The sequence below is a fragment of the Manis javanica genome, chromosome 4, assembly GCF_040802235.1.
Source record: "Manis javanica isolate MJ-LG chromosome 4, MJ_LKY, whole genome shotgun sequence".
Classification (NCBI taxonomy): Eukaryota; Metazoa; Chordata; class Mammalia; order Pholidota; family Manidae; genus Manis; species Manis javanica.
Genome location: NC_133159.1, coordinates 53,184,040 through 53,198,757, shown reverse-complemented (window position 1 = coordinate 53,198,757; position 14,718 = coordinate 53,184,040). Strand labels below are relative to the sequence as shown.

At 34.6% G+C, this 14,718-nt stretch overlaps 1 protein-coding gene across 4 annotated transcripts in view; it reads right to left on the bottom strand.

Annotated features, from left to right (window-relative positions):
• Window positions 1–14,718, bottom strand: part of RAVER2 (ribonucleoprotein, PTB binding 2) — a 111,270-nt gene that overhangs the window by 34,335 nt on the left and 62,217 nt on the right. For 3 of the 4 annotated variants that reach the window (XM_073234075.1, XM_037024381.2, XM_037024379.2), the window contains exons 5-9: window positions 11,604–11,730; window positions 4,576–4,661; window positions 2,729–2,833; window positions 2,452–2,563; window positions 142–410 (exon numbers count right to left, since the gene is read on the bottom strand). In XM_073234075.1, the coding sequence (XP_073090176.1) occupies window positions 142–410; window positions 2,452–2,563; window positions 2,729–2,833; window positions 4,576–4,661; window positions 11,604–11,730 (699 nt within the window). The remainder of the gene's footprint in view (window positions 1–141; window positions 411–2,451; window positions 2,564–2,728; window positions 2,834–4,575; window positions 4,662–11,603; window positions 11,731–14,718) is intronic. The other variant, XM_037024380.2, reaches the window with a different exon arrangement.

The following is a 14,718-nucleotide window of genomic DNA, read 5'->3' as shown; positions in this document are numbered from 1 at the left end:
AATACTCTAGAATTAGATTTTAAGATATAATGAAAAGGAATTATCTGTATGTGTATACATTTCTGTGATGTATACGTAGAATACACACATGTACATGTATGTGTGTATGTGTATGTATGAACACACACACAGTTTTCTTACCCCTGAACTTAGCTCTGTGCCTTTTGGTGGACTTTGCTGTTGCTTATGGTATCCTGTCAGCAAGCCTCCAGCAGTAAGGTTTGGGAAGCTCTGAAGATACGCCTGTGACCCTGAGAAGTTTCCTTCTGTCTTCCCCAGCGAGGCTGGCTGTTTCTCCTGAGTATTCCCGTGCCCTGGCCCAGCTTGTCCAGCAATGTGCTGATTTGGAAAGAATGGTAACATGCCCATTCCAGCTGTTATAGTTGTTTGAGTCGGAATCAGATTAGATGCTGTAGTGAACCACAAATGCAAAAAGCTTTTGGTTAGACAAAACTTACAACAGTACTTTTGATTTTGTTAAGTTATGGGCCAAATGTGAAGAAGCCTATTTTGTTCCTATTAGAGAACAGTTAAATTCAAAACGTTAGGTTAGAGGTTGTAAATTAGCAAGATCCTGTGTGGAAAAAAAAATTCTTTAATAGTAATCATGCTTTTCTTATTTTCAACAACTTCTAGGATAATCTCAAGAATATTTTATTTTTTAATTCCAAGTTTTAATTGTATATTTTAGAAGTTGAGAATAGAGTTTATATATTTTTTGGCATTCAGGTCACATCAGGGCCTTTTTATTTGTGCCCAATCACTGTAGTTTGCTTGCTTCCATTCTTTGAAAAGATTAAATAAATCTTCAGCTTAAAAACTTCTGACACTTAAAAATTAATGAAATTAGATTAAATTCAACAATTAATTTGAACAACTGACTTGCTCCTGTTCATAATAGCGAACTGGATCTCTTCCCAGTTCTTAAGTCAATGTCTTCACTTGGGTAACATGAAATTGACCATGACTGGAGAGCTTGAACACAGAAATCCACAAATGTTATAAGTAGACAATTGTTCTTAATCTAGAGAGCTGATTTTTAAATATCAACACACTACTGGTTTAAGAAATATCAATATTTGTGAATAGGTAAGCATCAAATTTGACACATGAAAGTGTTAACAATTTTATTTACAGGGAGTAACAAGAAATTCTGCAAGAAATGAAAGCTTTAATAGGAAAATTCTGAACCATTCCACTCTGCATAAATCTGTAAGTCAAGGTAAATGAAAGAGTTCTGATAGCTACTTTAAGTCACATTTATATTTTACAAATTCACTAAGTATCTTAAATTATTCCCAGTATAGTAAATATTTAGAGATGGATACTTAATTCTTTTAGCAAAGTTATTTATTTGGGTACTTTGACTTTTCAGTGCTTTTAAAGAAACACAGACTAAAGCAAATGGCTTACTATTTATTCCAACACAAATAATAAACATCTGCATAAGCTTTTAGTCTTACAAAATTTAATTTTTTAGGCTGGCTGTTTCTCCTGAGTATTCCCGTGCCCTGGCCCAGCTTGTCCAGCAATGTGCTGATTTGGAAAGAATGATAAACATGCCCATTCCAGCTGTTATAGCTGTTTGAATTGGAATCAGAATAGATGCTGTAGTGAACCACAAATGCAAAAAGCTTTGATGTGGCAGATCCCATTCCACCATAAAGATGTCTACACCTGTCTTTTTACTGGTTTAACTTTTGCCTAGTCAATTCCTACAGAACTGATTGAGTTATTTCATCATTTGACTTGTTGGTTTTACGTAAAGAGGCTGAATATGCTACCTGCTTTTAATTGGCTTTTTAAAGAAATTACTGGTGGTCCTTCTCTTTTCCCTCAGCATGCTCACTTCAAATTTCAATGACTTCAAGTTGAAAGTGCCTTTCAAAATCATATTCAACTATGAAATCTTATTATACCACCATGTTCTTGGTTTTCTAAAAGAAAAACAGTTCTGTTTAAATTTGTCATCTTTTCAGAAGTATGTAGTATGCATATTATTTTTCTTCTAATACTAATTTGGAGATCACATTTAAGAAAGGTTACAAATAAATATTCAAACTTTAAATTTACAAATACCAAATATTTCTTCATAAAAGCTAATGGTTTCTTATCCAGGCAAAAACTGAGTGGACACCCATATACTGTGCTGCCAGCCCAGTCGGCAGCATGTCACTCTCCAGTGGGTCTATGTCTTTGCTTCATGCTGTTGTGAACCTTCATCAAATATTAAAGCATACCCTACAGGGAAAGTCTTATCTTAGCATGGAAGCAGGTCCATCAATAAGGTACCAATAATTTTCTAATATTAAAAATAGAAAAGCCAAGAGGGCTCTTGAAATTCTAAATGACTGAATAAAACTCAAATTTGACCTTTCTGTAAACTATAGGCAAACCATCTTTACAACTCTAATTTATTTACTGACTTCTCAGTAAATACACATCATTTACTTTTATGTGCTTCTCCGTGATGACCCAACTCTGTTTTCAGTGGAATCACTGACCCCATCCCTACTGCAGTTTGAAGTCCCACAGCTGGCGGTTCTCCAAGTAAGCCTGGTTTCTGCAAAAGAAGAAGAGAAAGTCAGACTTTTGCCCAGTGCAGCAGGATATAATTTAATGAAAAGGCTACACATGTGAAAATGCATAAACAATCTGACCAAGAGCCTGATTACAGAAAAGCAATGAAACTCATTTCAAGATTTAAAAAAAGCAATTCCACACTTACATTGTTGGTATGAATATTCTCAAACTTCATTAATTGGTGCTGTGCCAGTGGTACATGAGAAAGATTCTGAAGGAATAAATTAGAAGTATTACGCATAACTGAGCTCTGTGAAAATGATAAAATATTAAGTTAGTTTAATTTTGAAAAGCTACTTGTTGTATAACCCAATTCATTTTAAAGTTCAATTCTCCAGTTGATCTGAGCAAAAGCAACACCTTCTAAAAGTCTCACTTTCCAACTTCAGGCGACACTAATTAATTCTTTAAATAATACATAAGATATGACCATTAGTCATGAAACTAATGCCACAGCTTCTCCTTTTCTTTCATCCTTCCCCCCTCCCCTCACCCCTTTCTGGCTTTAAAGTCCATGTCATTCAATCATGTATTTATTCATTATTCATTCAACAAAGATTTATTGAGCTCTACGTGTGTGCCAGGCACTGTGCTACATAGTTAGAAATACAACAATATGATTGGCCTCAAGGATCTTATAATCCCCTAAGGAAGGGAAACATTAAGTATAAAAACATGTAATTATAACTGGTGATGAGTATATGAAGGAAAAATACAAGGTGCTATGAAAACAGTGAGGGGATTTGATTTAGATGGCAAATTCAAGGAAGGCTCCCTGAGAAACTAACTCTTGTAAAGAGACATATATAAATATATATATCTCTGTTGCTTTGATTAATTTGATCTGAAGTACCAATAAGTCATACTTGAGAACTTTAAGTGTTAAGAACAAATGAAAAAAGATCTCTTGTAAAGAGATCTGAAGTCTATGGAGAAATAACTAGTCAGGGGAATTAGGTAGTGTTGGGGTGGGGAGCACCCCTGTTCCAGGAAGAAGGAACAGCAGTTACAAAGACCTAAGAAGAAGAGAACAAGGTCCTTTGAGGACCACAAGCAGGCCACGGTGGCTCTGATGGTGACACCCAAAGAGTACGAGAGGCAGGCAAGGCCGGCCTGGACAGGCCTGAAAGGCAAAATTAAATATTTTGGTCTTTATTCTAAAATAGAGAGACTATGTTCAGTACTCAGAACTCCCCTCTCGTATCACTCTTCACACCTTATTGAAATTGTTTAACATTTGTGTCCTCTTTGGTTGAAATCCTATGCTATCAGAGACTGAATATTTGGTTCAATGCTATAGCCTGAGCAACTAGCAGAGTGTCTAGTACATGTTAGATTCTCAATAAAATACGTTGAGTAAATGAATGAATAAAGACCCAATAATGTAAAATGTCTTATGTTAGAATCTAAGAATGAAAAAACTAAATAAAGGATAGGCCTTTCCCTTAAAAGACTGGGTTTTAGGAATAGACATTCATTCATTCAATCTATATCCATTACCTGCAATGTTATTAGGTTTGTTTTACAATTAGGCTTCTATATAGAGAGCGAGCCTTAACTAGTACCTGAAATTAATGAGTAATGTGTATCTCCAGTATTATAGGTATTTGTATATACAAACACATTTTAAAATACTTGTCTGAAAAAGGTAAGAAAAATATTTTTTACTTTTATAAATAATGGATTACTTTTATATGACTGATTAAATTTTAAGAATTAAGAGTTATTGTTCATTTACGCCTTTCTGTAATATTTAAGACCACATAGACTTGTTTTTGACTACAGATTTCTAGATAAATATACCACAAAATACCTCCTCTCTTAATAACCTACAAATAAGAATCAATAAATATATACATCTATGCTGCTTTGATTAATTTGATCTGAAGTACCATTAAGTCATACTTGAGAACTTTAAGTGTTAAGAACAAATGAAATATTCACTCCACATTTCTGATGCTCAGCTCAGAACTCAGTGCTATTCATATATACCTGATGTGCTTTATTCAAGTGTAAAAATGCAGGGGAGATGGATGGATTCATCAGATGTGGCAAGCTGTGAGGTGTTCCAAGAATTGCTTTAAGAAAATAAAAGTAAAAATTTAACTTTATAATAGATATGGAATTTAGAAATAAAACAAACTCCAGAAAGGGTAAATGAATATCTCTTTAAACTTGAACCTCCAATGAATTTGTAAACTGACCGATGATATACTGACCTTGTAATTGTACAAAAAGTGACAGGCTCCTTTCCTTGTGAGTCAATCCTAGAATTTGATTTAAGATTCCAATACCTCTGCCATAATGGTAAAAAAGCAAACCTAGCCTTTTTCTTCTCTAGTACTTGGTGTAACAAAACTAATTCCCCATTCTAATAATACTAATTGAACCCATGTTATTTCCTCAGTAGTTTTGTTAGGTGTTTGGAGTATTTTGGCAGGGAGTAGGGGGTGGGAATGGAATACTATTCAGCCATAAGAAAAAAACAAATCCTACCATTTACAACAACATGGATGGAGCTAGCGGGTATTATGCTCAGTGAAATAAGCCAGGCAGAGAAAGACAAATACCAAATGATTTCCCTCACTTGTGGAGTATAACAACGAAGCAAAACTGAAGGAACAAAATAGTGGCAGACTCACAGACTTCAAGAAGAGACTAGCGGTTACCAAAGGGGAGGGGGTGGGGGAGAGCAGGTGGGAAGGGAGGGAGAAGGGGATTGAGGGGTATCATGATTAGCTCACATGGTATATGGGGGGTCACGGGGAAGACAGTGTAGCACAGAAAAGATAAGTAGGGACTCTGTGGCATCTTACTACACTGATGGGCAGTGACCGCAATGGGGTATGAAGGGGGACTCGGTAATAGGGTGAATGTAGCAACCACATTGTTTTTCTTGTGAGACCTTCATAAGAGTGTATATCAATGATACCTTAATTAAAAAAATATATATATATACACACACACATATATATATAATCCTTGTCCTTGAAAAACTTACAATCTAAATGATAAGAGAATACATGTACACAAAAATACTTATGTAATAAAAAACAAAAGAATCAATACCATGCAAAGTTGATAAAAGGAATAAATGATAATCATACTCGTTGTCAAGTTTTTCTAAGAGTATAAATACCAAAGTACATATCACAAGAGATTTTTTTAAAGTAGATAATATGTAGAGAAGAACCATGAGATAGAAACCATATGAAGCAACATCATCTAATTATTATAAAGTAGCTGGAAATACTCATAATACACAAAACTGTAGCAATACAATAGTTAATTAGAAACACAGGTCAGGCTTAGAAAGTAATTCAAAAGCATAAAATCCAATGACCAAAAATATTTGAAATTTATAAATAACATCTCTACAAGTTCATCCCATGCTTTTAACAACTCTGTTTCAAAATTTTACTACTTGCTGAGGCAGGCCTGGCTAGGTTTTCCACTGTGCCGCATCCCTCCCTATCAATAATTGATAGAATAAACTGACAGAAAATCAGTAATAATATGGAATCCTTGAACAAAACTCAAAGGATTATAATACATCATGACCAAGCAAGCTTTACCCTAAGTATGAAAGGTTGATTTAACATTCAAAAATCAATCAAATGATTCATTGTGCTAAAAGATAAAACAAAAAACACTTAAAATCATCTCAATAAATGGAGAAAAGTATTGGATAAATTCCAGCAATTATAATAAAAATTTTCAGCAATACAGGTATAGAAGACAAAGTTCCCAGCTAGAAAAAGGAAATCTGTGAAAAAATATTGCTAACATAATAAAAGAATGAATACTTTTTCTGTAAGATCAATAAGGCAAGGATGTCCACTCTCACCAGTTCAATGGGCAAATTATAATGGAATTTCTAATGTAATACAGCAAGAAAAAGAAATAAAAAGCACACATATTGAAAGAAAGAAGTAAAATTGTGTTTATTTGCAGATGACATAATTGTCTATATAGAAAATCCTAAGTATAAAAACCTACTAGAAATAATAAGCAAGGTTGTAAGATACAACAACATACAAAATCAATTGTACCTGTATATGGTAGCAACAAGCAATTGAAAATTGAAATTTAAAAATCAATACCATTTAAAACAGTATCAAGAAATATGAAATACTATGGATAAATCTGATAAAATATGTGTAAGATCTGTACCCTGAAAACTATAAAGTATTGCTGAGAGAAAAATTAAAAAAGACCTCAACAAATGGAGAAATAAACCATATTTATAGTTCAACCTCAAAACTGCTGCAGTTCTGCACAAATTAGTATATAGATTCAACATAATCCCATTCAAATTCCTCGCAGATATTTTTCAGGATGATTCAGAAACTGACAGGATGATTCAAAAATTAAGGTATAATGCAAAGATCTTAGAATAGGAAAAAACAAATTAAAAAATAAGAATAAAGATGGAGGATTTAGACTGAGTTCAGGACTTACCATAAAGCTACTTTCCAAAACAATACAGTATTGCTATAAAGGCAAACATTTAGATGAATGGAATAGAGAGTCCAGAGATTGAGCCATAGGTACATGGCCATTGATTTTTGAAAATGGTGTTAAGAAATCTGATGGAAAGGGGATAATCTTTTTAATAAATGATGCTAGAACAGCAAAAAAAAAAAATGAACCTGGATCTTTACCTCACATCATAAACAAAAATTACCTCAAAATGAGTCACAGATCTACATGTAAGAGGTAAAATTATAAAAGCTCTCAAAGAAAACAGGAAAACATCTTAGCAACCTTGAAGTTGGCAAAGATTTCTTAAATATGACACAGAAAATACAAATTACAGAAGAAAAAATAAATTGAACTTTGTGCAGATAATAAATTTTGCTCTTCAAAAGACATTGTTAAGAAAATAAAAGGACAGCCTACAGAACTGAAGAAAATATTTGCAAACCCTATCTAACCGAGGATTTATATCTACAATAAAGAACCATTACAACTTAATAACAAGATTACTCAGTTTTCAAATGTACAAAATACTTTAAAAGACATATTAACAAAAAAGATATAAAGATGGCAAACTAGCAATAATAAAAGACGCTCCAGATCACTAGTTGAAAGTTAATATTCAAATTAAAGCCACGAGATAGTACCATACACCCTGCTGAAGGGCTAAAATTGAAGGACTACTGTATCAAGCGTTCGGGAGGATACTGAGCACTGATGGTGAGAATGTAAAATGGTTCAACCATATTGGAAAATAGTTGGGAAAATTTCTTGAAACTTACACCTCTTATAAGTTATGTATCTTATAATTTATACATATGACGGAGCCATTCCACAACTAGATATTTACCCAAGAGAAATAAAAGCGTAAGTCTACAAAAAGACTATACAAATGTTCATAGCAATTTTATTTATAATGATCCCAAACTGGAAATGTCCATCAACAAGTCAATGACAAGCAAATTGTGGAATGGAGTACTACTCAGCATTAAAAACAAAAAACAAAAAACAATTGATACATGTAGCAAAATGGATAAATCTCAAAATAATAAGCAGAGTGAAAGAAGCCAAACAGTACATACTGTGTGATTCCATTCATATAAATTTCTAGAAAATACAAACTACTCTATAATTACAGAAAGCAAACCAGTAGTTTCCTAGGGAAGGTGGAGGGATGGATTACAAAGGGGTGAAGGGAAACTTTTGAGTAATGAACATGTTTATTATTTTGACTGTGGTGATTTCATGTGTGTATACATGAAATAAATATATACACTCTAAATATGTGCAGATTAATGTATATCAATTATACCCCAAAAAAGCTGTTAAAATATAATTTAGACTGTAATTATATACTAGTTTAAATTACATATGTACATATGTATACACACACATATCTAAAGAAAGAAGTCTAGAATATTTACATAACATTGTATTTTTGAAGGTAGTTAAAAGGTCTGGATTGAAAAGATCAGTAAGATCAGAGTATTTAACAAAATTGGAAAGAAAATCAATCTGATGGCAGAATACAGACTAGATTAGGCAGAAGTGGCTTAATTAGTAAACAAATATAAGTGCATTTCACTTTAAATAGCAGTTGTGTTCTAGATGCTTGAGATGAACAAGGCAGATAAATCTTTGCAATTATGGAGCTTCTGTTCTAATGGGAGACACAGAGAATTTATAATATAAATTATGATTCTTCATAATTATTTTAGTTTGCTCAGAGGCCTCTGGGATGAGTTCAGGGTATACTAAGGGTTATAGTTATGATACAGCAAAGGACATACTAAAGGAAAAACAAATGGAACTTATTAACAAGATACTTTACTTTTCCTGAACACCAAGAAACTTTCTATACATTTTGCAAAAGCTTTACATGTGTTCAAGTGAAGAAGATTTAATTCTCTTCCCTTGTCACTCCACACAAAGAAAAGGCCATGCTTAGGGAAATAGTTTCTCCATCAGTGTAATACTGAAATATCTCACTTAAAATTGTGAAAGTACTAAAATAAGGAAGCATAATCTCATCTGAGCATACACCAACTGAGTAGAAAAACGGAAAAATATATATTCTTACATAAACAGAGAAAAATATTGGAGATGAGTTACTAAAGACAGCCCAGAGTCCAAAAGTGTGTAAAATACTTCCTGAAAAGACCCATGAGCACGATACATTTCTTTAAACATTATTACAATCTTGAACTCCATTAGTAGAAATATAGTGATCACAGGAAGGAAATTTCACTGTATTCTGTGATCAGAACCCATCTACAGGATATTATCATGTCTGTGTATACCACATTTCTTGAAAACCCAGAAAACCTAGGCTATCTACAAGAGGGCAGCTTGCGGGAGGATCTAGAGGGCATATTCTATGACATGTTAAGGAAAGTCAAATACAGAACTGTAGTCTCTAAAGAGGCATAAGAGGTATAGAAAGAAAATATTATAATTGTTATTTATATTTACTTTCATCTTTAAAAATATTAAGCTTTATCATTTCTTAATACATGGCTTGACAACAGTGCAGTTATATAATTGGCATATAATTGACACATACACTGTATATATTGGGGCTCTGCTCAAAATTTATTTTACTGATAGGGTTGCATAGTCAAAAAGTACCTGTGGTCTGGAAAATAGAAGGGAAAAATAAAAAATGACTACAGTTCATGATAATTGTCTTCAAATATTAGTAGCCTTTTCTTAGGGAAGAAGAAATTGATTTATTCTGTGTTCAGAGGAAGAGCTAGAATAAGTGGTTACCTAAAAGTGATAGGAATTACCATGTACCATAAAGAAAAACCTTCTAGTAATTAGATGTGTCAAACCAGGGAATATGTTGTCTTGGAAAATAATGAGCTTCATGTGCTTTATGTAGTCAAGACCTAAAAAAGAAATCTCTACACCATTTCAACTGTAGAAGAAATATCTGATTACGTAAAAGGCTAAGCCAGAAAACCATAAAAGCTGCTTCTTATACATAAATAATTGATGATCATATGAAGTAGTTATATGAAATTGTTGTATAATAAAGAACTTAAGTGGTCTTTGTACCTGGTTCCAGGAAGGAAAAACCCTAAATCCTTGGAATTTTCTACATAATAGGAGTGCTTGTTATGCTAATGAGGTGGCTCATGGTGGTCCCCTCAATAACTTCAGCTTGGGGGCTGGTCATGTGAGAAAGACTAATCATGGTGTTTAGAGGGTTGGGGCTTTGTGCCATGTGATTTGAGTCAGACCTCCTGACCTCCAGAGAGAGATGGGGGATTGAAGACTGAGTTTAATAACAAGGCCAATGATGTCTACACAGGGAAAATCCAGTAAAAACCCTGGACAAGGAGTTGAGTTTAACAGAGATCCTTGGTTGGTGAATATACTGATGTGCTGGAAGGGACATGTACCCTGATCCCAGGGGGTAAAAGCAAACTAGCTGTTCATTCAGGACCCTCCTAGCCCTAGTCCTCTTCATTTGGCTGCTCTTGAGTTGTGTCTTTTACAGTAAAACCATAACTGTAAATATAATGCTTTGTAAGTTCTGTAAGCTGAAATAGAATAAACATATTTACTCTGAAGACTTTAAACTTTAGTGGTGGATACAGAAATTCTTTTCCTCATAATGCTAAAATGAATATTTGTGTAAGAATTCCGAATAATGCTAAAACGAACATTTGTGTATGTACAGTTGTGCACTTCAGAAGATAAGTAAGCTCTTATCAGAGGAAGAATACTAAATAGGTAGATATTTAATGTATACACAATACTATTGTGGGGAAAACTGCATTATTTCCAGAATCTCTCGCATGGCCTTTGTCCCTCTCCATACCAATAGGGATTTATAAGGGGTAGAGAGAAGTAGGCCATTGCCATATCCATAGGTGTTTACAAGGGGTGGGGAGAATCTGTTTCTCCCCTTAGGCCAGCCGTGAGGGGGAGAGAAGCGGGCAAGCAGGAGTAGACAACTTCTTGTAGGCAATAAACGGGTCTCCCCCACTTTACTTTTTCTCTTTGACTGATTTCAGCTTCACAAGTTTCCCTGATTTACTTGCTCCAAGCTGAGAACACATTTTCCCCCCATAGTTACAACTATAAAGATTTCCATAATGCTTTTTGTCATTTTATTCAAAATAAAATGATTTTACACAGAAAAGGTAAGAACAAAGAGGAAACAGACCTTTAGTATTCTTCAACAAAGTAATTTTGCTAAAAATATTATGCAGAAAAGTACCATATCTTTTGTTGATAGAGTCCATAACAATGTAGCATAATTTATTATCCAGTCATAAATTCATATCAACTAGAAGCTAAACTGAAGGTTGAATATTTAACATTTATTAATGCAAAAAAAAAATTGAGGCAAAGGAAGCAGAATGTATCTACCAAACAATCAAAACGTATCACCTCAGATCATTAATTAAAGTTAATTGACAAATCCTAGAAAATGAGTATTTTAGACTAATTTAAATGTTTTTCATGTAAAACAGCCCAATTAACTTCATACCGATATTCTGTATTTAATCAGTACACACAGTGCTTACCTGGTTTAACAGCTCTCCCACACAGTTGGGGTTGCAGAAGAACTTGTAACATAGCCGGGTTGTTTAAGCTTTTCATGATTTGTACAGGGTTTGGCTCTGGAAGTAAGCCCTTTTGATTACTGTGCATCTTTAATGAATACAGAAGTGGGAAACATTAGAACAAGGGTAAGTATAAACGATGACATTTCAAAAGGCTTTCTTTCTTCCAGAAATTCTCTTTCTTCTGATAAAGCCTACTTTATGACAAACACAATTTGCTTTGTATTACACATTTGTTGTATACATTCTACCACAATTCCTAATTATAATGTTAAGATTCTGCTACATAGAATATACCGAAATCCTTCATTTCAAATCTCTTCATATAAGGAGAAAGATGCCAAGGGAATCTGAATTTATTAACAGAGAAATAACTTGATACAATATGAATACTTTATAGAAAAGCTTTCCTGTAATGTTGATCTAATGTGCAATAAAGTAGGTTGCCTTACAAACAAAAATTTTCTGATAAAAGTCTTATTTCATTAACTTAATCCTCTAGTATGAGAGACAAAGATGAACTGGACTTACATAAATGTAATTGGATAGCTTCCTAAAAATGTGAAATTCTTTTTAGTTTTAAAAATCAGCCTGATGAGAATATTAATGTAATATTACAAAAGGAAAACTATAAACAATATTACAAAAGGAAAACTATAAATCATGAAAAACAGCAACTGACAATGACAACTGGAAAGCCTCTCTAAACCAGATGCTGTGAAACTGACGGGGAGAGGGTGCTGGACCTGAGAACCTGACATAAAACCTGTGAGAGAGCCCTGGAAAGACAGAAGGGGCTGGGTCCCAGGGCGGAGGGAGACGGCAACACAGAGCATGAATGGGCCTGGGTCCACAGACAGGACAGTCTGAGGAAGGGCTTTTTAGATGTGTAAGTATGTTGCTTACTCCACATCACCCTCAAGGGATCTACTTTCCTGGACAACACAACAGGGAGGGAAAGCAGCACGGGTCCAATGACAAATGAATCAGCAGCGGGGTGGCACATACACTGAGACAGTGGGGACCATGTAACACTAGACGCAGGCGCTGGAAACGTCCTTCCCACCTACCCCAACTTTCTCCAGTTCCTTCCTCCCACTGTATAGATAGAACTTATAATTGAAGAAGGCAGAACTTGGAAAAGAGTAGGGCTGGGAGTAGAGATGAAGAGAGGTTCTTGGAGGGTTGCCTGGTCGGGTGGGAAAAGGGCTGTGGTCAAGGACAGATAGGAAAGGCGAAGAATCTCTACCTTAGGTCCTGGCCTGTCTTCCCTAAACCCTAGCTAAGAACAGGCTTTAGTTCTCCCCTAAACCTTTAAACACACACATAAAAGGAAGCTGACACCCTCCCAGGGAAATCTGTATTCACAGAACAAAATAACTAGGCATCTGGAGAATGTAGCCATAAAAAAAATAAAGACAACAGTGAGGATGTCGAGAAAGGGGAATCCTCCTACACTGCACGTGGGAATGTAAACTAGTTCAACCACTGTGGAAAGCGGTATGGAGGTTCCTCAAAAAACTAATAATAGAAATACCATTTGACCCAGGAATTCCACTCCTAGGAATTTACCCTAAGAATGCAGCAGCCCAGTTTGAAAAAGACATATGCACTCCTATGTTTATCGCAGCACTATTTACAATAGCCAAGAAATGGAAGCAACCTAAGTGTCCATTAGTAGATGAATAGATAAAGAAGACGTGGTACATATACACAATGGAATATTATTCAGCCATAAGAAGAAAACAAATCCTACCATTTGCAACAACATGGATGGAGCTAGAGGGTATTATGCTCAGTGAAATAAGCCAGGCGGAGAATGACAAGTACCAAATGATTTCACTCACCTGTAGACTATAACAACAAAGAAAAAACTGAAGGAACAAAACAGCAGCAGACTCACAGAAGCCAAGAATGGACTAACGTTACCAAGGGAAAGGGACTGGGGAGGATGGGTGGGAAGGGAGGGCTAAGGGGGAAAAAGGGGCTCTACAATTAGCACACATAATGTAGGGGGTTGGGGACATGGGGAAGGCAGTATATACAGAGAAGACAAGTAGTGATTCTATAATATCTTACTATGCTGATGGACAGTGACTGTAATGGGGTATGTGGGGGGGACTTGATAATAGGGGGAGTCTAGTGACCATAATGTTGTTCAAGTAATTGTACATTAACGATATCAAAAAAAAAACCAAACTGAACCACCTGTAAGAGACAAAGCAGAAATAATGGGTAGAAGAGTGATTAGAATGTTACATAGTAATAGACATAAAAGACATTCTTAAAAAGATAATAGATTTTTATTGGTAACATGAAGCAAGGACAAGCAGTTACCAGAATAAGCAATTAGAAATACTGAATATGAAAAATACAAACATTAAAAAAACATAGCAGACTTCCTTTACAATATACTTGGTATTGTGCTAAGCACTTTACATGGATTATTATACGTAATTCTCCAAAACAACTCTACACTACAGAGTTGGTACTATTATCTCCAGCCTATAGACAAGTAAATGGAAGAAACTTGTAAGATGTTGTTCTTAATACACAGGTTACACTGAATATATGTGACTGAAAAACAAAATAGTGGTTTGAAAGATCAGTTCAGAGAAAGCTCCCAAAGAACATCAGCAAAGGATGAGTCAGTAGAAAATGCAAGGAAACCAAACAAAACATGTAACTGAATAATGCAAACAAAAGAGAAAAAGCAAGAGAATGAAGAAGCTGTAAGAACTGTCGATCTGTACAAAATAAAATACCCTGAAGGAGGAAAAAAAAGAAGGAAATCTTTGAAGAAATAAAGGCTGAGAATTTCTCATTATTAAAGAAAAATCAAAGACCACAAAATGAAACAGTTCCCGGTGTTCCAAGCATGACAGTTAAGGAAAAAATCACACCTGGTCACAGTTTTTGGTGTGAAATTTAAGAATATCCATGATAAAAAAAAAAAATGCTGAAAGCTTCCAGTGAGAAAAAATGTATTTCCAAAGGAACAAGAGGCCAATTAAAAATCACCTTCCCTCTCAAAGCATCAACACTAAGTTCAAGAAGGCAACGTTAGTATTTTTCA